Raw genomic sequence first — 24,085 nt, forward strand, 5'->3', positions numbered from 1 at the left:
TTGTATGGATACTTCATACGTATTGCTGTCTTTATTTATTTTATTATTATTTTTATTAATTGTTCGAAATAAAGATTTCATTCATTCATTCATTCATTCATTCATTCATTCATTCATTCATTCATTCATTCAAATCAGCAGAGATAGGCAGGCAAATGCAAAACAACATTTGACAAGTTATTGCTTAGCTTCAACACTAATGTTTTTTTCCCCTCCGGTCTCGACTTGGTCTCGGTCTCGACTTGGTCTGTCTTGGTCTTGGTCTTGTCTTGGTCTCGATACCATCTGGTCTTGGTAGTGTCTTGGTCTCGGTTTAGGCGGTCTCGACTACAAGTCTACCACTTGTATACTACAGCCCCATCTATAAGGCTCATGTTTCCCTTCATCAAGTATTAAGTCATTTTTCTGACTGTTAAATTGCACACTTCCACATACTGTACACATAGGCCTATAAAAACATGTGTGTCAAGAATTCAGTCACAAATACACACACGCACAATTAAACATCACATCTACGTAACTTTAAAGGTACAATCTGTAATTTTTTTCGCCGCCAGAGGTCGCATTTTCAAAACAATAACAAAGACGAAGATTGATGACGCTATGATGGAGAGTGGAACGATGGGAGATCGATGTAGTTTTCACCATGCAGAGATGTGTGGAATTCACGAATCATATAAATTATATATCAGATAATAAATTCCTTTTTGTATTACCTGAACGTTTGATCACACTATCTTATGTCATCGTAATGAATTAGCTGCAAGAAACGTGAAATATTATGCTATATTAGCCTGATATGTGAATATTTGTCAAATGATTTGGTGGGTTAATGCTGCACAGTTTTACACGTTTAAAACAATCGTACTAAAAGTACATTTGAACAAACCCAAATTTTTTGCAAGTAATGGCTAAATATTTTTTGTGCAACACATACTTAATTTCACTGCCATAGACTTGGTCACCAGACTTGATAAAAAGCGTTACTGAATTACAAACAAAGTGCAATATAACTGTAGGCCTATGTGTACAATAAATATTATATATTTGCTTACCTGTCTATTAAAACATGTGAGAGCAGAGTCTCTGTAGACAGATCAAGTCTAAGTTTGTCGCGAAGCTCCCTCCAATTCGAAAACACCACGCCGATATTGATCCTTGTTTTATTTCTCCGTTTGTCCCAAAGCCTGCTTGCCTCAGTTGATACGTTTACATTTTTGGGGGGATTTTCTGTACTCGCAATCAATAATTGTGAACCATGATGACTGAACGACACAACAGCGGCGTGCAAGATATTGTATCCTCATTAGCGGCTTGCGTATAGCGGCCCATTGAAACGGATGCTAATGAGGTATCTATGTATATATATATATACACATCTATGGTTTCTACAAGCAGAAACCTAGGATAGTGCGGATATTACGTAATTGATATGCAACAATGACAAGGGACGAGCCATTATTTAAAACTGGAATTTCTCTGGATTTACAAATCCATGGGAACTTTTGGGATAATGTAACTACACAACTGCATGGAATATATCACACTGTGTTTTTTGAATATTTTATTACAAAAATCTTACATATTGTACCTTTAACAGATACTGTAACAGATAAATGTACACTAAACAAACTAAAAAAAAAAAAAAAAAAAAAAAAGCAAAATGACCATCTTTATTGAAATAACCAACTAAATATTCCCTTATGAAAATAGAAGACCTACAATCCAGGCAAGGACTTGATTAATCTGTTCATTTATTTGTTCATTATCCATCTGAACGAAGTCAAGAGAAGTCACCTCTATTTATATAGTGCTTCATACAATACAGATCGTTTCAAAGCAGCTTTACAGTGATTAACAGGAAAATAATGATTCAGCAATTCTAACAGAATTCAATTCTGCTGTAAAGCAGCTCAAGAAAGACAATAGCAAACAATAATTATTCAGATCAATTCAGTTCAGTGTTGAATTAGTTTGGTTGAATTAATAACTGTGTAAAGTTCAGTTCATATAAAGCAGCTGTGGAAACAACGGTGATGTCGTCATCATCATCTGGTTCAGTTCAGGTCTCATCCAATATTGTCAGTGCAGTCAAGTCAATAATATTGCAGTATTTAGTGTGTCCAAATAAGCAACAGTGGCAAGAAACCCAAACTCCATATGTAATAGAAATGCAGGAAAAACAGGCGGGAGACATCAGGCTCAGTGGGGGGGCAGTTCTCCTCTGGCCAAACAAACAAACATGGTGTGGTTTAATTCCAGGCTGCAAAACGAGTCAGAACAGGGGATTGATATCATTTAGAATGTTTCATCCAGTTCTTTCTGCTTGAAGATTGGGGTACATCATGCCTTGGAGGGAAGAGGAGCTGAAGCTGTCCATAGGACATTTTTAATGTGAATCAGACTTTCCAACGCTGCATATGACAGAGAGGACAATATAGGAAAAACTGATTCATTAGAATGAATCCGACTTCATGAATTTGAATTCATTACAACATTTCGTTCTTTCTGAATGAACCAATTCCCTGGAATGAATCGAACTATCCAAACAAACTTAGAGTTCATTAGAATGAACTGGCCATGCCAACGCTACATATGAGAGAGAAATGGCCGTTTGGAAATTAAATGACCGACTGTCCAACACCACACATCACGAGAGAGAGGAGCGTTTATTCTCTCAGCTCTCTCTGCAGTAAAACAACATGCGTAATACAAAGACATTAAAAACAGCATGCAACTAACCGTTGGAAAAAACATTTACTATTTCCATGTTACTTCCCAGTGCTGATGCAGAGTTGTATCTGATTCATGTATTTCTAAATGTCAATGTGATGGATCGCAGCCAATATTTAGACGACAATTTAACGTAAATCAATGATGTTATGGCAAAAATAAGCCAAAGGGTAATATTCATTACATCTTCTGTAGTAGTGACAAATATTGATCAAACACAGGACAGTTCATTATGAAAGACCAAAATAAAGCATTCTTAAACATGTCTCTCAGTCTCTGTTATTTTGAACATCTTTTTGAGAAGATGAAAAAAGAATCAGGCTAGATTCTGAAGAAAACAAAACTATCCACTCACATTTGGTGGGCTCTTTCATTCACAAGCAGAGGGTAAATGATGAACAGCGGTGTTCACAGTCTTTGGTTCAAACTGAGTTCATGGCTTCAGGTTCAGCTGAGGGTTGCGCTTACCTTAAAGAGCGTTCATGGAGATCAAAGATACAAGAGTATATTGAGAGCTACTCTTGGAATGAACTTTTAAGTTTAAAAGGTCGCCTTAATCCTTTATGTAAATCCAAACAATTTTAAACTTCTTCCAGGTAGCACTTTTGAATCAAATATACATATATCTATCGCTATCTGTGTTCACCTGTAACAATCAGCAGATTTCAATAGTTGGATTTACTGGTACAACTTTAGAAGCTACTTGATGAGTTTTGCTTTTTCTTCTTCATCCTCTTGTTTTTTTATTAATAGCGGTTGGCAAACAACTTTAAGGTGCATTACCTCCACCTGCTGGTAAGGAGTATGAGTCAAGATCACACAACCCATTTCCTAATACCCCTTCACCTCCTTATTTTATCTAATTGAGTTCTTTTCAAATATTGCAATTGATGAGTTTTCTTTCTTGTAGGCTGACTTTTTCTAGTGAAGCTGGAAGTTTGGGGAGGGAAAAGAAAAGTGCCCGCCTACTTTCAAAAATAACCAATAGCCTTTGGTTTTCATCACAGCCATGATCTATGATTTGTTATTGCCTGGCAAGCATTGCGGATTGGGGATCAGAGAATGACAGGCCAATATGGACAATATATTAATTCAATAAATATGTTTGAACTGAGCCATATTGGCCTGCTAATATATAAATATATATATATATATATATATATATAAATATATATATATATATATATATGGGCTGAATGGGCTGAGGGTTGTAGTGAGTTTGAAGTGAAAGTATTTAATGAACGGATATGTGCGGAGACTAGAGCATTCACTCAATATTATTATCTCATTTTTGACAGAGGTGGCTTTTAGAGGCACTTTTTTTGCATCAGAGGTCTTCATATATTCATGACGCATCTCATACTTAAAAATGTAATCACGAAAAAACACACATGATCATATCATACTATATTCAAAACTCTTAAGAAGTTACCCAAAGTTAAGGGATAAATAATGAGGAAAAAGGAGAACACAAGCCGACAAACGGCATATTTTCATAAGACTAGAAGAATAGCTTTCAAATATTCGTCTTTGCAAAATCACAAGAGTTAGGACCGTTTGAAAGTCCTATATGTGTGTGTGTGTGTGTGTGTGGGGGGGGGGGGGGGGGGGGGGGGGGGGGGGGGGTGAGAGAGAGAGAGAGAGAGAGAAACCCCTAGACTGCCAGTCATCTTTTCCAGTTCTTTGTGGGGAGAGGGTGCTCCCTGTCTTTTTAATTCTCTGTGAATCTTCTGTCCATCACCACACTCTATCCCTGCTTTAGAGCTTGGCTCTGACTCACACACTGTCACTTTCCTGACAAACTACACCTATGCATGGAGAGACATCATAAACTGTCAGGAAAAAAGGGAAAGAATCCACCCGACTCTTCTCAGGAGAAAGAGGAAACTCACAGATAGACTCCATATTCACTTTTTACTTTGTACTGCCACTGAATAATTCTTAACACATTTTTTTTTAAATATAAAAATATATAAAAAATGTATATCATTTTTAAAAATCTAATTCAAAGTATAGAATGCAGACTTTTTACAACCATGAAAACTTTTATAACATTGTTTGCCAATAATTTACAAGCAAGTCTGAGATAGAAATTATGCTACATGGCAAAATGAGTAGCTCTAACACACTGGCTTTGAAGCTTTTTGTTATGTTTAACTTCATTTTAGTCTTTTAATAAACCCGGAACATTATTATGGATTAGGCTCTTGGCTGGAAGCTGCAGGTAGGCAATTCATGTAGAGGTTTTAATTTGACCTAAAATGAACCATGACCATTTTCTAGGGCTTTCAACACCCTACTTGGATTAGCTGTTTTAATTATCGCAAATGTCAAGCGGGGCTAACAACCTGCTCACAACAGGCTAAAAACACCAAACAAAATGACTGAACCAGTAATACCTTTTTCTTGGGGTGAATATATCCCTGATGGCAGGTGAAAAACATGGCAGCACCAGTTTGTCGAATATCCCCCTTATGGCAGTACAGATGTAAATACGAATGTTGTAAAAAATTAAATAAAAATTTGTGACAACTTGCATGGCCCTCAGAATATTTTGTTGTATGAATATCTGAACATATCTGAAGAGAGCCTCTGCTAAAAAAAAAACTATTTTATTCCAGCTTCATGCATTTTTATTTATCAACACTTGAATGTGGATGCGTTTCGTTAAAAAAAGAACCAACGGGCAGTTTTGATTTATATGCTGTTTAATGTTTGATGATCACCCTATTTTACATGTACATAATGCAATGCTTTTATTGCTTGTTTCTGCTCCTTCTTCGCCTGTGTTTTGATCCAGAGATTCTGTACTCTCTCAGAAGATGTGTAATAGCGCCCCCTACAGTATAACCAACGCATTCTCATCCTTTGGCGTCATATAGGTGACGCCATATGACATTTCGTCGAAATTTTACGCACATGGCATCCTTTAGCGTCAATATAACACGCACTGTTATGGGTAGGTTTAGGTCTGGGGTAAGGTACAGTTATGACGCCTTGGGATCTGCGTCTCATATTCATGCTAAACGATGCCATGTGCATCGGATTTAGACGAGCGTCACCTGTATGACGCCTTGGGTTCTGCGTCTCATATCGACGCTAAAGGATGCCATGTGCGTAAGATTTCAACGAAATGTCCAAAGCGTCACATGTATGACGCCAAAGGATGAGAACGGGCTGGTATAACAGTGAAAACATGGATCGGAAAATTCCGTCAATGGCGGGGGAAAGAGTTGGGCCTGAGCTAACATGAACTAACAATGAACAGTATTTGTTTATCAACAAAGATGAACACAAACTGTAACAAATGCATTGCTCATTGTTAGTTAATGCTACTGAATCCTTACTGTAAAGCCTTACTGTCATATTGTTACTTTTGGCTTTTATGAGTAAAAAATATTTTTTCATGCAAAAATCCTTACTTGACTAATCACATTTGATTACATTTTGATACATTATCGTTTAATAATTGCAGTACCGAGTTCTCATAAGAAAATCAATGTTTAGATTTGCCATTGTTTCAAATTATACAGACAAACTGAGCTGAGTTTTAAACCTGGTCCATCTATTTAATTTCTGCAACATATTTTACGCTTCAGAGGATCTACCGTTATACAGCTCATCAGAATATAGTGCAAACAAGTCTATGCTGTTTGATCAGGTTTTGTGCACCTGTACTAAATGTGAAGAGTCTCTCTGAGCAGTTTCCTTCTGTTCAGCTGACAGGTGAAGTAATGGCCCATCTTTCCTCTAACTTCTAATCCTGTTTACTCTTCTTCCTCGGATGCTGCTTTTCCACAGCTTGGAGTCTGGGGACAAGCTTTGTAAACACACAACCTTCTCTATTCACGCCAATTTACAGGCCTAACAGCCCAAGGCTCTACTTTGCAGATTATGAATGCTTTAACCTGGCTTTCCACACCTCTTGGTAATTTCGTCTGGTTTATCTTCTTCGGACCACATTTTCTAACCCTCCCCCTTTACGTGTGTCACTTTCGTGTGAATTTACAACATCATGACCACATCGGCTCCATGACACACAGAGAGCTCTTCTTGATTTGCTGCCATGCCATCACATTCTACTGGTGTGCAATTGTCAAATTAAATGATTAGTTTTGCATACCAAATAAGGCCGTGATCAGTTTGATTGAAGTGGTTGAACAAATGAAGTGATATTCTAAGGCACAGGGCAATAAAAAGGACAGTTTCTTCTTGGCACGCACGCACGTCTTTAAACTGCAGCATGACATGTAACTAATGCAGCAAATTAGCAAATCAAGGCAAGCTCTTTTAGATCAGGTGCCACTTTCATCGGTGTGTTTAATTGATAAGGCAGAGTGTGGGAAACCCTCTGTGTGAATACATTACAGCAATTACAGAAGATTGCACTTACAAACTATTGCAGGCACTCAGGTCACATTTATTTTGTAGATGCAGTTGATGTAAAACTAAAATAAAGCTCAATTCATCATTTCAGTCATCATTTACACACCCTCTTGTCTTATGAATGTTTCATTACACACAAAAGTATGTTTTGCAAAATGTTCATACTGCTCTTTTCATTATAAAACCATATAACCATATGCTTCTGACAAACAAATCTTCTGAAAAAAAAAAAAACAGTCAGCATGAAATCAAAATCAACCCTATTTATTTTCTTAATGCATGTTACTTGTGTTATTGTTACATGCAAATATTATACAGAGTGTTGGGGGTAACGCATTACAAGTAACACAAGTTATTTTTTCAAATAAGTAACGCAAGTGACTTTGTTTTCCCATGCGTTGACTGACAGCTCTCCTGTCCCCATGTGGAGAGAAATCATGAGTAAGTGCAGAGGTGTTGTGTGCGCTGTGAACACGATAGTTATTGTAGTTCTAGACTATGTGAGCATGCATTTACTCATCTCACTTGCACAAAAACAGATTCAGTGTTCCTAAAAATGAATAAAATCTGTGAAATGTAAACTCAGAATATTACACAAACCTGCAAAAATGAAATGTTAAATAATACAAATACTTTATGTATTTAATCTCACTTTATTTACTAACGTCTTTGCTGCTGACCTGCTGATGATCCAATTCAACCACACTAATAAGTAAAAAAGACATTAGATAAACCACATTTGTATTTCATTTTTTGTTTTTATTGCTGAAATAGGAGTGTTGAACTTTCTTCTCTTGCGTCCCAATCTTCTGTGATCCAGCCCAGATGAGAAAAAGTAACGCAAAAGCAACGCAACATATTACTCTCCATGAAAAGTAACTAAGTATCACTATATTTGAAAAGCAGTCTCTTACCTGCTTTGATTAAAGATATGGTAAAACAGTAATATTATGAAATATTATTACAATTTATTACTGTGATATCAAAGCTGAATTTTCTGAATCTTCAGTGTCACATGATCCTTCAGAAATCATTCTGGTTTGGTGCTCAAAAACCACTCCTTTTTATTATCAATGCTGAAAACAGTAGTTCTGCTTAACATTTATGTGGAAACCAGTGGCGGTTCTAGAGGGAGGCCAGAGGGGGCCAGTGCCCCTGTGACAAAAAGCTTGGCCCCCCTTGTGGCCCCCCTAAATGTGGAGTTTGAAATAATTTTTACAAAACTGTTTTTTGCTATCGTTGTTATCGTATTATTTTTTCTATTTATTATTCTATCTTTGTGGATTTGCATTTTCACGTGACAATTCGCATCACATTCGCGGGAATCGCGGCAGAATAACGTCTGTCTCCTGCACGCGAGAGAGGAGAGAAGGAGAAAATTGGTAAATGTCAGTTCAGTTGTAAGTTCATTCTTTATGTGCGTATGGGGTGTGCGATGTGTATTGTCTATTATGATATTGTAATCATTGTTTTAACTATGTACGAGGCACTGTGAGGTGACATCGCATTTGTCTATCGTCCTTTCACTGCTGTGTGCAGTTCATAGGTAGGCTATGTCCCCAAATTAGTTTTTGTCTTATATTTATATCATATTATGTTCTTATATTAGAATATCACATCAGCAAGGGTGCAGTTTTCCCGTGCACAATTGCAACTGTGATATTTATGTTATACAACAGTTAAATTAACAATAAGTTAACATTGGGAGAACTTTTTAGACACAATATTGTCAATATTGTTTGTTTTCCCTTTATTTCGCCGACTAGAATTTCATAATGAAACCGTAGCAGAGTCTCAATGCAACACAGCGATGATTTATTGACTGAAATCCGCGTTTTGAACGAATCACTTGCTTCTTTCCTGAATGAATCAGCCGTTTGAACAAATCGGTTGAATGAATGAATCCCTCTTACAGGGACTTGCCGCCGCCTACTGGCGGTTTTAGTTTCATATTTAAAGTATCCTTTAATTAAAACGTTAAAATTAGAAATCATTTCATATTTAAATATTGATTTAAAAAAAATCTCATAGCTTTATTTATGCTATTGTAAATGAAGTGTAAATATATTAATGCCACTTCTGTGTCACCTCTGCACTGCAAAGATGGATTTTGATTGAATTAATTAATTTGACTGGTAGCAGTGGTACTGTATAATTATTGTATAATTAAGGATTATTGTATAAATAAGTATAATTATTGTATAATTTGAATGTTAGTATTTGACATAAAAGGTGATGCATAACTCTAAATAAGTTTAGAAAAAATGTCCATATATAGGTGAAAATGCCCCTGGAAATCAATTTAAGGTGGCAAATATTGCCCCTTAATTAAAAAAATTATTTCTGTCACTGCTGTGAACTGACCATATAATATGAAAAATATGAATATCTTCGTGAGTCAGCTGTCAACAACAGGCCTAAACCAGCCTTGGCACCAGCACAAAAACACAATCAGTAAAATATCATCTAATTATTATCAACAAAACGTTGAAAATATTGAAATATATTTTTGTCAATATTGCACACCCCTAATGTACGGTATTAATTTTGATTTCTTTAGGTCTTAAAAAGCCTTAAATTTGACTTTAAAAAGTGTGCAGGAACCCTGTAAACGGTTAGACATATCAAGTCAGTTATTTTCAGTAAATGAATTAATAAGCTTCTTGGTCCCCATTGCTTTTGCTCTATAGTTCTCAAAATGAAGAGAAAGAAGGACATCATGTCTATTACAGTTACTGTGACTAATACTGAATATGTAATGCAAATGTAAAAATATAATGGAAATGCAAATACATTGTTGAATGATTATAAACACGGTATTTTGCCTGTTAATGCCTGCAGCAGTGCAGAAAATGATATGACAACAATAAGGTCTAAATGTAACTGGCCCCTCTAACAGTACAACTGGCCCCAGCTTGGCCCCCCCAGTTGAAATGGGCTAGAACCGCCACTGCTGGAAACCATGATATATTTTTTTCAGGATTCTTTGAGTAGAAAAGCATTTATTTGAAATATACATTTATTTGAAATAGACATTATTCGTAACCATTTAAAAGTCTTTACTGTCACTTTTGATCAATTTAATGCATCCTTGCTGAAAAAACTTTCTAAACCCAAACCTTTTTGAACAGTATTTAATCAGTATTTTATTTTATAATTTAATTAAATTAAGTCAGTTGCCATTTTCATTCAGGCTTCAATGTATCTTAAATGTAGTCTTATGACTTTTGCACAAGTCTACTGAAGCCTTCAACAGCTTTATTGAGGAACAGACCAAATAAACAAATAAATGACATTCTTTTGCATATGCAATGCATTGTGATTACATAAAATGTGAGAGCCGATGGTGTTTTTCAACAGACGTCAAGGACGTGATGCATCTTTAAGCAGCGAGTTTGAATATGTTCTGTGAATTACAGACTTAATTTTTTGGTTGTACTATACATTTAAGAGTGATGCATTAGTTCTCACTTGAATTAGAACATATTAGCGCTCTTTCTCAATAAGGTTTTCCCGCTGATTCAAATGAAGTTTTGTCTTTGTCTCCCTGGAGGTGAAATTTGTTTTATGGCCCTCACCTGCTTGTACTTGAAACCAGCTAAATAGGCCGCCAGGTCTCTCATACCCCCTTCAATATTACAACCTTCTTCTCAACCTTTCCCTCGAACATGCCGAACTTCGAAACCATTCATTATCTTACCAGTTTCCCCCCTGTGCCGCCGCACTACTAACAAGTGAACTATGACAGCACTATTCTATCATTGAAATGATTAATTTGAATAGCCAAAGGTTTCCTCACAATTATTTCTCCATTTATATATCCGAGGGCCTTTATAAACCGCTATGGCTATCTATGAAAAATCTGGGCCACATTTTCTCCATTCATTTTTGCATAAGATCCATTACATCGCTGCAGGGTAGAATTTTTAATCTGCCCCACTTCAATAAGCACATCTCTGCCTACCTTGAAAATATTGTCAAAAAGGAAGGTAGTTATTATTTATCAGTGCCAGTTTTGATAATAAGGGGCAGAGAAGCCCTGGTAACAGTGGGTCCAAAAGAGACCATATTAAAAATCTTTTTTTTTTTTAAGTCGGCATGAAACGGAAGTTGCCATAAACTTTTCTCCCCTATTGTGATGTATATATATATATATATATGAGAGTGAAATGGCTTCTCGAACAAGACAAAATGTAGGGCGGTACTTGGTTTGCTATTGCTGTGATCTCATGTGATTGACAGGTTATCCTAGCCTGACTTCGTCATACTCATATTCTAGTCAGAATGTGAGTCTGATACTGCTCCATTGGGCTTTGATTATGAGGCGTGTCTTAACCGAACCAGGAAAAAAACAACAACTCTGCACTCAATTGGATAGACCTACAACCAATCAGAGCAACGAAGTAGCCTAAGTGTTTTTTTTTATGAGCTACGCAAATTGTCAACAGAACTCAACTACACGCAAGCTGGAAGAAGTAGTAAAATAATGAGTGTTGCTTCTTTTACTTGGTCCTCCATGAGTGCGACCAAAGGAGAAACCACAACGACCACAGGGCTTTCATTGCGTCCCATCTTCTTAGCGACCATCGGAGCCAGCTGATAAATTAAACTTTTGCCGAATCCCGTAGGAAGGACGGCAAACACATCTTTCCGATCGACAACTGCCTTGATTGCAGTTCTCTGTTCGCCTTTTAAAATGAATGCGCTGTCGATTTCTTTTACAACAGACGCGATTGCGGAATCTATACATCTCAGTTCTCCAGCTGCAGTCATCTTTGAGGGAAACCAGTTCAAACCAAGCGCTCTTTGATAACGTGATGATTACGTAACTGCAGATCATCTGTCCATCAGTGTATAAAGCCCGCCCTGGCAATTTGATTGGCCCGACTAATTCTGAACCGATCATAATTACTCCTCAATGGATCGAGTCCAGACCGAACTTCCCGACCAAAAAAAATTTGTGGGCGGGGTTCGGGCTGGCATCCAGGCTAAGGTTATCCTACCCTCGCACTGAAAACAAAAAAACGTCAACAGGGGAGAGTAAGTTATTTTGATAAAAAAAAAAAAGGATTGTGTGCACGGATAAATCATTTATAATAAATACTGCACTATTCCATAAAGAATGATACATTTTGATTTCATGGCGACTTCAAGTAAAACAGACATAATCCAGAACCGAAAAAATCACATCTTTTCTTTATTTCAGGGCACTGAACCCTTTGTTCTGGGCAGCAAAGTGTCTGACTTATGGGATGGAACTGCTATCAGATAAGGTAAAACTCCCTACAAAATTGAGCAGGGTTTTATTACAAGCATTTTGTGAGATTATGCAGACACATTGGCTTGGCAAAAGTAGTGATTAGGAAGCAGCCTTCCCATGTCTCGCTTCCATATGGGTCTTTACAGCTCCAGTGAAGCCATTAATTTAGAAGGATCAGTGCGAGAAATATCAGTCCCCACCAAAATTTGGTCGGACTCACAGGCACTATTGAAGGGCACCAAATGACATGCAAGGAGGACTTCCAAAAGGCTCTGTGACTGCCTGCGACTGCTTCCGTTTCAGCTGGACTAGTATTTACGGTTAAATCCCCTGGTAGCCCAACAAGTCGGAGCAATTCTCGGGAGATTACATCCATGTTCGCACTCTTACCTGTCAGTGTTCCTGACAAGCTTATTCCTCTGAGCTCTTGGAATAAACTCCTACACCTTCACTGTGAAATCTACTTTAGCAAACTCCATTTCACACCTCAACTGTAGCCCGGTTTCATAACTTAATGTCAAATGTTGGCAAATAAACATGCAGGATGCTGCTTATTGAGTGAACATTTAAGTCTTTCCAAAACAGATAATAACATTTGCCTACTTGTAGTTTAGTAGGAGGGTTGTGTCAAATGTTTATTTCTTGACCAAGGTCACACTTTTTGGCATTGTAAAGGGCTACAATATAATAATTAAATATGCATTGATTAATTATAATATTAGCACCTTAAAGGACAGTTTATTTATCATGATACAGAGAGGTATACAGATCCAAATAACCACTTCAAATCTGGTCTTTTTTCCTCATCTATACTTAGAAAAATAAACAGCAAGATTTGGACTTTGAAAAAGGTAAACCAAGGAAAAGTAGAGCCCCTAAAGGGACATGGTGATGTAAAAAAATATGAGATGGGGAGAAAAAAATTATTTAATTGTTTTTTGCGTTATCTCGTAAAAGTTTTGGGTTCACCCAAGAAACATTGCGTTCTCTCCCAAATGTTTTGCTTTTCTCTGAGAAACAAACATTTTGCAATCGAATGCAAAGTTTCTCGGGAAAACGCAAACATTTTGTGAGAGAATGCAAAGTTTTTTAGGAAAACGCAAATATTTTGAGAGAGAACGCAAAATTTCTCGGGAAAACGCAAACATTTTGTGAGCGAAAGCAAAGTTTCTCTGCAAAACTCAAACATTTAGTGAGAGAATGCAAAGTTTCTCTGGAAAACACAATCATTTTGCGGGCAAACGTAAAGTTTCTCAGGAAAACGCAAACATTTTGTGAGCGAACGCAAAGTTTTCAGAAAAACGCAAACATTTTGTGAGAGAATGCAAAGTTTCTCAGGAAAAGGCAAACATTTTGCGAACGAAAGTAAAGTTTCTTGGGAAAACGCAAACATTTTGCGAGCAAACACAACGTTTCTCAGGAAAACGCAAATATTTTGAGAGTAGATGCAAAGTTTCTCGTGAAACCGCAAATATTTTGCGAGTGAAAGTAAAGTTTCTCCGCAAAATGCAAACATTTTGCGAACGAAAGTAAAGTTTCTTGGGAAAACGCAAACATTTTGCGAGCAGACATAACGTTTCTCAGGAAAACGCAAATATTTTGAGAGTAGATGCAAAGTTTCTCGGGAAACCGCAAATATTTTGCGAGCGAAAGTAAAGTTTCTCCGGAAAATGCAAACATTTTGCAAGCGAACGCAAAGTTTCTCCGGAAAACGCAAACATTTTGCGAGCGAAAGTAAAGTTTCTCGGGGGAATGCAAAACATTTGCGAGAGATCCCAAAGCGTTGACATATAATTTGTCCTCCCATTTCATATTTTTTCCATCAGCATGTCACTTTTAGGGTTCCTTATGCAAGAGAGCGGATAAGCATTGAAATATATTTTTTCTCCCATCTCATATTGTTTTTCATCACCATGTGCCTTTAGGGGCTCCGTAGAAAGGTTATCAGTTAAGAGATGCTTCAATTCCCATGCCACAAGATGCTTTTTAGATCTTTCTCAAATCATGCTGGATAAAATGATCAACACAACAGGTTTTACACAACCTTTTTTAGAGTTCATGTCAGTTTAAGTGCATTCAAGTTAAAGGGGGTGCATGCGAATACAAAGAAATTCATGTTATTTTTCACTTCAACATTTCAATCAAATTATTATGCTGATAATATAATTTGTACTGAAAAGAAAGTTGTACTTAATTAGAAAAATGCAAAATAGGAGCATTTTAACTAGTACGCTCAGACTTCTGGATCCACTGTATATTTTTCTGTAATTTAAATGCCATCTTTACACTCTCATCCAGCAGAGACTAATCTCAGTATATTGGTAATTACCAATCAGTATGCAAGTCTTTGAAGGAATCGTCTCTAGGCAACCATATAGATCAGCCAATAAGCTCTCTTCCATTCATCAAATTAGAATGAAATGTCTCCTCCCAGATCAAAAATGCTGTAGTGCGAGTTGGAGGCTATTACTAATACTGTAGCTAATCACATATTTGCTCTACATATATTTCAATATGAAATTGCATTTATTTTATCTCTCAGAGATTGTACAGGGTTAATACAAAGGTATTAAATAGCTCAAAATGCTTACATAACAGCAAAGTAAAACACCAGGCGAATATGTTACATTTATAAAATGCAAAATTTCAAAATAAGGCAAAAAATATGGATACTATCATGTGATTGACACATAAAAATACAATAAACAACATACATTTTATAAAAATATAAAAATAATAGTAAATAAATAAAATAAAAAAGTAATAATAAATAATGGTTTTACGTTTGCATGGTCATTACGAATAAATACAAAATTTGAAACAAATAAAAATGATTAAATAAATAAAAAACTAGAGGATATACAACATTTCTTTTAGACACATATTTAGAAAAGATTAAACTGGCAGAGGGAATATCTCGTTATAAGCGCACAGTTCTGATGACACACTTTGGTCTCATCTTTAAGCTGGCAAACTCAGCAGATGTTAGAAAGAAAGATTGTCACAGGAACAAACATGATGAAGCATCTTTAAAAGATGTTAGGAATGAAACCTACTGTTTAACTGACTCCCATAGGAAAATATGAATGACAGAAGAAATCATAAGTGAATTGATAAACAATGGGTAGAATTTAAAGGAACAAGATATATGTCTCATTTCAAACCATCAAATGCTTGACTGTCAAAGTCATTTTCCAGAATAATAATTCAAAACTAACTAGCAGCAATAAATCAGTGTAATTATCCAGAAACTATGTATTAAACCAAACTGTTGCTATTCATCAAAACAGTAATATCTCTGAGGCTTATGCAAAACAACACAATATATCTCATCTATCTAAAGGCCTTTTTACATAAACAGACACAGCGTCATTGACTTGACTGACGTGTGTATGAGGAAAAACAGCATGGGTATAATTCATAATTCAAGGATTTCTCTTGGAGATCCAACATTCCAGGTCACTAACTGCATTACTCCACTTAATATTGTGCTCACTTTGAATCTCAGTTCTGAACACCTAAGCAAAATTATTAGCTAAAAGAGAAAGCCTGCTTTTTTTTTTTTGCATAAAATCTACATACAAAAGACAAATAGTTTGACAAAGAGGTAAAACAAACCCATCACAATATAAGGCAATGGAGCTGACTCAGCTATTTTTATCTTCTTTAAAAAAAAAAAAGGAAAATAAAATGTAACTATAACCAACCAATCAAACATTTTTAAAGTCTGTTTTCTTCTTTAGTCTTTTTGTCTTGTTTTTAGTACAAATACCTAAACATTTTTAAATCAAGGTACTTGATGATCTTGTTTAATTGGAAGTCTTGTTTTCAAAAAAAAAAAAAGTATCTAAATTAAGCACATTTTTGTTTAAAACAAGAAAAAATATCTGCCGACGTGTTCAGAAAAATAAACTTAATTCAAAAGGAAAATAGGATTATTTTTCTGACCCCATTGGCAGATAATTGTTCTTGTTTTAAGTATAATTTTGATACATTTTTGTCATTAATATCTTTACTCATTTTGCTTCTCAAATAAATGTATCTTGATTTAAGAATGTTTAGATATTTGTATAGAAAAGAAAATATTTTTTTGCAGTGTTAAAGCTGACGTGTGTAAAAAAATTTTTTTTGTAATGTTAAAAAATACTTTTTCCTATCTATGCAACAATTTTAAGCAGGTCATTTTTAGGCGGATTTCTCTACTCTCTAGCAAACAGTGTTTGGGAAACAACAGTCATTTTTTTGCAATTCCACTCTGTGACATTAGTGGCACGGAAATGACACACTTCAGCTTTAAATAAAGGCAAAGTTCTATGAAAACACCAATGACAACATCAGAAACACTACTCCGTGAACATGGGCCATCTTGCTTGCGTCTGAACTGAAGTATCCCCTTGAGTTCAGGCCTGTGATGGAGACGAACACAAAGACATCAGGACTATATGAAATAGGCAACTACAAATGTCAAGCAATTGCAAGGTTAGCATTTCGACTCTGTGTGTACAAGCTCAAATATCAGCGTGCACTATATTTAATGAGCTCACATGAAGCCTTACTTGACATCTTTGGTATCCGTATAGGGCTGCTGCTGCTGCCGTCTCCTCCGTCACTCAGGGCTTTGATCTGAACGAGCAGGTCTTCTTCTGACGGCACCTGAAGCTCCACGGACGTCCTGTTGGTCTCCACTACGCTGCTTCCTCTGTGCCAGTTTTGACGATATACAACCTACGTGGGAGAAAGTGGGTCAGTGAGATGCAGCTATTGGTTAAAAACACTCAAAAAGAAAACTAATAAGTCACAAGAAGGAGGATATTTCATGCCGTACAGCGGCCACAAAACATATTTGAACACGTACAAAAAATGCTGAAATGTGATGACATGAAAGTCGCATTTATTGTGAAGAAAAATAGCACAAGCACACTTAACATTGCACAAAAATAGGTCATGTTTGTACATTTATAACACCATTTCTTTTGCAATAGAAAACAAATTATAAAACGCTCACTTTTGGAATGCAATACAGTAGTGGCCTAAAGTGGGATCTTTACCCTTTATTGAAATATTATTAAAAAGTTGTTGAATATTTTGAAAGCATATTGCATTTATGCTTGGAGTCAATTATTTTAATTGTGAGAACGCAACATAATTTGGAAATCTTTTTTGGCCAGGCTGTCACACAAAAAAAAATTATGAACAAAACAAAATATTAATAACTGATTATACTGTCGTGAGCCTATGCTTTTTCCTGTGAGCTTTTTGGTTATTTTGCATAGTAAAATAAAACCTGTAGCTGTAGTTTGCCTTTTTTTTTTACATTTATTTGTAAAATAATTTTATCAGATAAAAACCTTAAACTTTAGTGTTCTTCCCTCATATTTAAAATATAAAACATTTTCCCTAAAACAAAAGCCAACAGCAGCACTGAAAAGTGCATAACAGTGTGTTATTAATATTTCCCACCGTCTCCATGCAATCTCTAAAACCCAGGTAAAAGAGGGAATGCAAATTAAAAAATCGTTATCAATTTCAAATTTCAAATTGATTTCTAGTGGGAGGATTAGAATGTTCGCTGACATATCTCGCTGTGAAAAAAATAGGTTTTACAATCCATTTTTCATTTAAATTTCGTTTTTTTTTAGATTGACAGTGCAAAACAAATAGCCACCAAACTGATATTCTTTCTTGCTCACACAGTCTAGAGAATTTATGATTATTGATTGCATTATTCTGCAGGTGCCTCACAGCGGACGGTTAGGATTGCAAATGAATAGCGTTTCTCCCTTCTCAAAGTGTCTTTGGTGAGGAGTCGCTAAGCTTGTAGCTCCAGATGGAGGATAGCATCAGAGCCGTCCAGCTGTTCGCTGACCCGACAAACCTCTACATTTCAGAGAGGCCGTCGTCAATTAGCTGGCAGAACGCTGCAGCAAATGAATTTGCTCAAAAGAAATGAATCACATCGGACAATTTTTAATCCTCTTTCTGAACATTTTGAATGAACTACTGCTACTGATGACTTGGGTTTTGAGCGCAGCAGGAGTTTGAAGCAGCTTGTTCTGAAATGTAAAAAAAGACTAAGATATTTCTGAACTGCATCTATGACCTTGAGTGCTTTATTGCGGAAATTTAATTAGAAAAAAAGAAAAGAAAAAAAGATAATACTAAAGGGAAAATCAAATCTAGACCTAAAAAACCCCTTAACATTTCATGTCTAGCCAGATATTTGCTTCAATCCATTCACGTTTACCATTTATAGTTTATACTATTTGCTAAAGGGTCTTGCGAAAAGCAGGCATCTATTCCAGAACCTTGAATTATACTAAAAGTTTTGCTAGCAAAAAGGAGAGAGAATGGCCTCGGCTGGCTCTTACTAGGCTTCTGCTTATGCTAATTTGATCTGTTTTGACCAATCTCACCCAAGATGACATTTCAACAGCTCAACTCAACTCTGATATGAACAGTGCAAAAAGGCCGGGAACCATTTACAGAAAGGTTGCATATGTTAAGGTTTCATATGATATTTAAATGGTATGCAAAATGTCTTTAGTAACTAAAAATGCTGTACATCACCAGTTGTCACTTAAAACTGGAATTAAATCCAATGTCATGCAAAATGGTTTGCACTTCAAATAAGAAGTTCAAAAGAAGTTGCATGAGCACCTCAAAATAAAAAAGTGAAATGAAAAAAAAAAACTGTATATAATGCAGCTTTCAAAGGTAATGTTCTCAGTCATTTATCTCCGAGTTGTTTTATGTGAAACACCAGCTTATGTGGCACACTGATACAGCATGTTTATCAGCAAAGAAACAGAAGAGCGAGAGAAAAAAAAAAAAAAAGATTACCTTGTAGCCTGTTACTTCTGATTCATTGTCCATCGCCTTCACATGTTCCCAGTTCAGAAAGACCTTTGAGTTGGTCAGGTTCCACTCAATGTTCCCTGGAGCTTGACTTGGAGCTAAAAGACATAAATCATATTCTGATTTACTTCCAACCCGTGTAATATAACCGAACAACAGAATTTTGCAATCTTCACAATCAGCAGCTGAGGTATCACTTAAATTTAAGAAAGCTCAGTGGCACGGATTCAATACAGCTTAGCTCTCACTTTAAATTAGCTGGACTATAAATGGAACCTTAAGAGTAATTTGAATTACTAGAGTGAATGAAAAGTAGAGTGAATGAGCTGTATGGACTACTTTTATTATGCTTTTATCTCTTTGGAGCTTGACAGGAACTGGTCCCCATCCACTTTCATAGTAAGACAACAAATCTGAGTAGACAGTCTTTTTTGTTCCACAGAAGAAAAAAAGCAATATAAGTTTGGCACAACATGAGGGTGAGTAAATAATACCAGAAATGTCTTTTTAGGGTGAATTACCCCTTTAAGGCCAACATTTCTTTTCATTACATCAGAATTGTGACACAAAAAAATAGATTTAATCCATTTTATGCGACTTAGCAGAGATGTTCAAATAGAATAAAAAAGCAAATGACTAAAACATTTTTAAAATCTGTTTGTAATATAATGTAATATTGCAATTTTCAATCTTATGACGTGACTGTCACAGTCTTTGTCTGCACCTCTCTGTCCTCGTCTGCACTACACTTCCCAGAATCCTTCTTGTCTCCACACCTGAACTCACTCCCTCAATAGGCTTTATGCCGAGCGTCACATGACCAAGCCGGAAAACAGATCACATCGCTTCCGATTCAGGTCTTTTGTATGTGCTTCATGAAATTTTTTTGCGGTTTTACTCAAGATAACTTAAAAGGAGCAAGCAAAAATGAGCATAACCAATGTCCCTCGCATGTGCAGATTGATATTTTAAAGTTTTTTTTAATTTTTCTTCTTCACACTAACGTTTAGATATTTAAATAGCATAAAACACCAATAACAAAGTGACCTTAGTAGGTTAGCTGATTACCTTAAAAATCCATAGATATCGTAGTTAGTTCTTACGGCCGTTAAAACTTTCTCTGACAAGCGGATGCAATGACACCCGGTTTCCGGTTTGGTCACGTGACGCTCGGCATAAAGCCTATTACCCACCTGTTCATCGTCTTCATCATCCGTGTCACCTGTCCTCACCTCGTTATTGTTCATTTGTATCTGTATTTAGGCCTTGTCCACACAGACACGGGTATTTTTATAACCGGAGTTTTTCCTACAGCGTTTAAAAAAAAAAAATCCCGTCCACACATGCTCGGTCTCCGTCTACATGAAAACGCAAAAACACGCTATCAAGCGCGGTCAAGAGCATGCCACGCCAGCAGACGGCGATATAACCCTTAACCGTAAAGCCACGTTGGCCAATCAGAAGCGCAAATCTGACGTCAAACACAGCGGATAGCGGCGCACACTCTGACGTCGCAAGGCAAAAACCCCGGTTTCACTGTCAACACGACAACACTGTAACCACCGTTTCTGAAAATCCTCACCCTGGCAGGGGTTTTCAAAAATGTTCGGTTTCAGTGCGTTTTCGTGTGGACGAACGGCCGAACCGCGTAAAAAAAGTCACGTGTGGACAGGGCCTTAGTCTCCTTCTGTTCAGTTAGTCTTTGTCGGTTCTTGTTGATGTTACTGTGTTTTTGTGTGTGTTTACCTTCTGCCCGTCAACCTGCCTGAACCTGTTTGTTGTTTTTGGATATTAAGTAAAAGTTTGAATTGGAGCCTTTTGACTGTGTCTTCAACTCGCACCACAACCGTTACAGTGACAGAGACAGACTGCTTGAATGTCAGTGTGTCCTTTTTTTCCTTTATTTCCAAAACTTCCTAACAGTAAAATAGTTGCCCCTGATGTAGGGTTGCTTAGGAGCAATTGTATAAATGTTGTGTTTGCCACAGCCCGGTCATGTGCTCACTCAAACAATTCAGAAAACATCTTTCAATGAATGACTTTTCACAGTAATTGAGGAATTTAAACATAGTTTAACTCCAAAATAACACTGAACCAGGGACAATCTGATCTCCTTTCTCATAAAATTTCATGGCTAGGACGTTGTACACCCGGCATTCATGCTTTAAAAAATTGAGGATAATAGATATCGTAATTTGAAGCAATTTAACTAATGATACTCAGCCCACCAAGTCTACAATACATGCTATTATGAGAACTATACTCGATCATAACAGTGGTCTGCGCTATCACGGTATGCTTATTCAGAGAATCTACCGTAAAAAAGGGAAAAAGAACAATCGCCTATCTGCTCCAACACAAAGAAAGAGATCTGTTAAGCTCTTTATTTTAAAGCGGCCTTTAATTGTACGCTCAGTCTATTAGCTGAAAATAGCCATAAGACTCCCTCCATAGTAATGTCATAGTTTATCTGATCAGTTTCTGGCTCAGTTAAACACAGTGTTTTGTTCTTGATTATTGGCATCAGATAATGGGCCTATTTAGCAACGGTAGTTTAACAGAGCCCACCTTAATCTCTCATAGTGTTGAAAACACCCCACTAAGAGTTTAACAGGGTCGGATTATGATCCTGTCAGGCCTCTAATCTCACATCTTTGAAGTTCCACGCTACTCATTTAGTGGCAGACCCCTTATTCTACATTAATCGATAATGGTATATATATATACATACTATATGGCGTGCTCTAGCTGTCAGTTTACGCTGTATGTGCAGCCTGAGGGCCTTAACTTGCGCTATGTGTGGTAAGGTGCCTGCCGTATAGCTTCCTTTGCCAGTCTTGGGCCCCCAGTTTGGAGGCCGCTGGAAGTCTGAGGCCCCAGGGCACTGGCCCCACTGCTTCTGAAGACTATACTGGATACTTTGTTTTTAGTTTCTGTACTAGTATGTTGAAAAGCTACATGCATAACAAATACAGGACTCATTCCACAACGCAGGAAATGTCAACTTCCACAAATGCGTCTTGTCAACTACAATCGTTTAAAAACTATAGACTTACGTGGCTTCTTGGTGGTGATGCTGATGGGGGTGCTGGAGGGCCCGGTGCCAGCGCTGTTGTGTGCTCTGACTGACATCAGATAGATTGTGCTTCCCTTCAGGCCTGTGATATTGACTGAGCTTTCCGTGACCCTTACCCTCTCTGCATCGCTTTCTGGTGACCCATCCTCCAACCACTGCACCTGCAATAGTAAAGGTTATGTTTAAAGAGACAGTAAGGGCCGGCTCACACAGAGACGCAGATCAGCGGAATGAAAAATGTACAAAGTCTAGAGATGCTTTTTTTAAAAGTTGAACTTCTTTTAACTAGTCTAGTGTGTTTACATTGGGAAACAATGGAAAAATATAGCTGCGAGCAGCGATTACGGGCCCAAGCCGGTGGCACCGCAACCCCGGTGCCTTTAGTTACCTAAAGGCACCGGGGTGGCGGTACCACCGGCTTTGGCCCTTCATCGCTGCTCGCAGCTATATTTATTTATATATATATATATATATATATATATATATATATATATATATATATATATATATAAAGCCGGTGGCACCGCCACCCTGGTGCCTTTAGGGTTATTGTGCACGACGTGCAAAAACGTAACCCTGCTTTGACTGTCGAAAAGAAGTGTGCTGTAGAGCTTGTATCAGTGTGGGCTCTGCAAAAGTGTGCATTGAGGGCACATGTCAACCACAAAGTATGCGAGAGCAACCTTCTGAAAGGTCAGGTCTACATCCAGGTCTACATCTGCCGTGTGTTTACATCATAGTAGTGAAGTTTGAAGCAATCAGGTGATTTCAAAGCTTTTTGAAAGTGACAGACTTCCTGCTGCCAGTTGGTGGCGCTATAACCGGGGTGGCGGTGCCGCCGGCTTTGGCCCTTTCACGCTGCTCGCAGCTATATTTATATATATATATATACACACACACACACACATATATATATATATATATATATATATATATATATACATAAATATATATATATTGTTTTTTTAAGAGACAAGACAGAATATTACTTGCCTGATCTGATTAGAAAAATAGTGTTTGTGTGTGTGTGTGTGTGTGTGTGGTGTAATTGAACAATGTAGACATAAAGACATACTCCGTCCTTTTGTTCATACAGGACATTATTCAAACTGCAAAGTGTTTACTTATATTTGTGTACACTCGCAATAAAACACAACATTGTGCTTTTGTCGAACTATAAACTCTTGTCAAACTGTAAACTACAACTGTCACCCAACCAAAATCTCTTACACACACACACACACAGTTTAAAAGCAAAAAATATCAAACAATCCTATTTAAAAACAGTCTGTGGGAGCCATCTTTTGGACATTCATCATATCGCATTGGTTTTCATTTCTTGTCATCAAACAGAGCCCTAATCTGTTTATTTTTTCAGTTACACATTCTACATTGATTAAAAAAGAAAAATCAAAGGTGTTTTTATTTTATACAGAAATAAATAATCTATCATTCAGATGAGAATAAAGTTAGTGTTAGTTCAAATTTTAAGGAAAACAAATATATGATCTGAAATATAGCACATTCATGTAAAATTCATTTAGGTTCGATTACCAAACATACAATCTTAATGTAATTTAAAGCAAACAATACATTTAAAATATATGGGTTGTATGACTATTTTTTAATATAAAAAGATATATATCCAAAAAGACAAGGTCTAAAGTTTAACAAGGGTTAAACTCTTATCACTGTAACAAACACAATCACACACACAATCACACACACACACACAAGTCAAATCACTTACATTTTAGATGCAATATTGACTTTTT

General features: G+C 36.7%; 1 protein-coding gene across 3 annotated transcripts in view; it reads right to left on the reverse strand.

Annotated features, from left to right (window-relative positions):
• Positions 1-16,484: 16,484 nt before the first annotated feature.
• The window catches only part of LOC130089102 (contactin-4), a 97,395-nt gene continuing 89,794 nt past the window's right edge, over positions 16,485-24,085 (reverse strand). For 2 of the 3 annotated variants that reach the window (XM_056256200.1, XM_056256201.1), the window contains exons 20-23: positions 22,291-22,471; positions 19,220-19,332; positions 16,924-17,104; positions 16,485-16,785 (exon numbers count right to left, since the gene is read on the reverse strand). In XM_056256200.1, the coding sequence (XP_056112175.1) occupies positions 16,691-16,785; positions 16,924-17,104; positions 19,220-19,332; positions 22,291-22,471 (570 nt within the window). In that variant the 3' untranslated portion in view covers positions 16,485-16,690. The remainder of the gene's footprint in view (positions 16,786-16,923; positions 17,105-19,219; positions 19,333-22,290; positions 22,472-24,085) is intronic. The other variant, XM_056256202.1, reaches the window with a different exon arrangement.

The sequence above is a fragment of the Rhinichthys klamathensis genome, unplaced genomic scaffold (genome assembly GCF_029890125.1).
Source record: "Rhinichthys klamathensis goyatoka isolate OS25496 unplaced genomic scaffold, OSU_Roscu_1.1 h1tg000124l_1, whole genome shotgun sequence".
Lineage (NCBI taxonomy): Eukaryota > Metazoa > Chordata > Actinopteri > Cypriniformes > Leuciscidae > Rhinichthys > Rhinichthys klamathensis.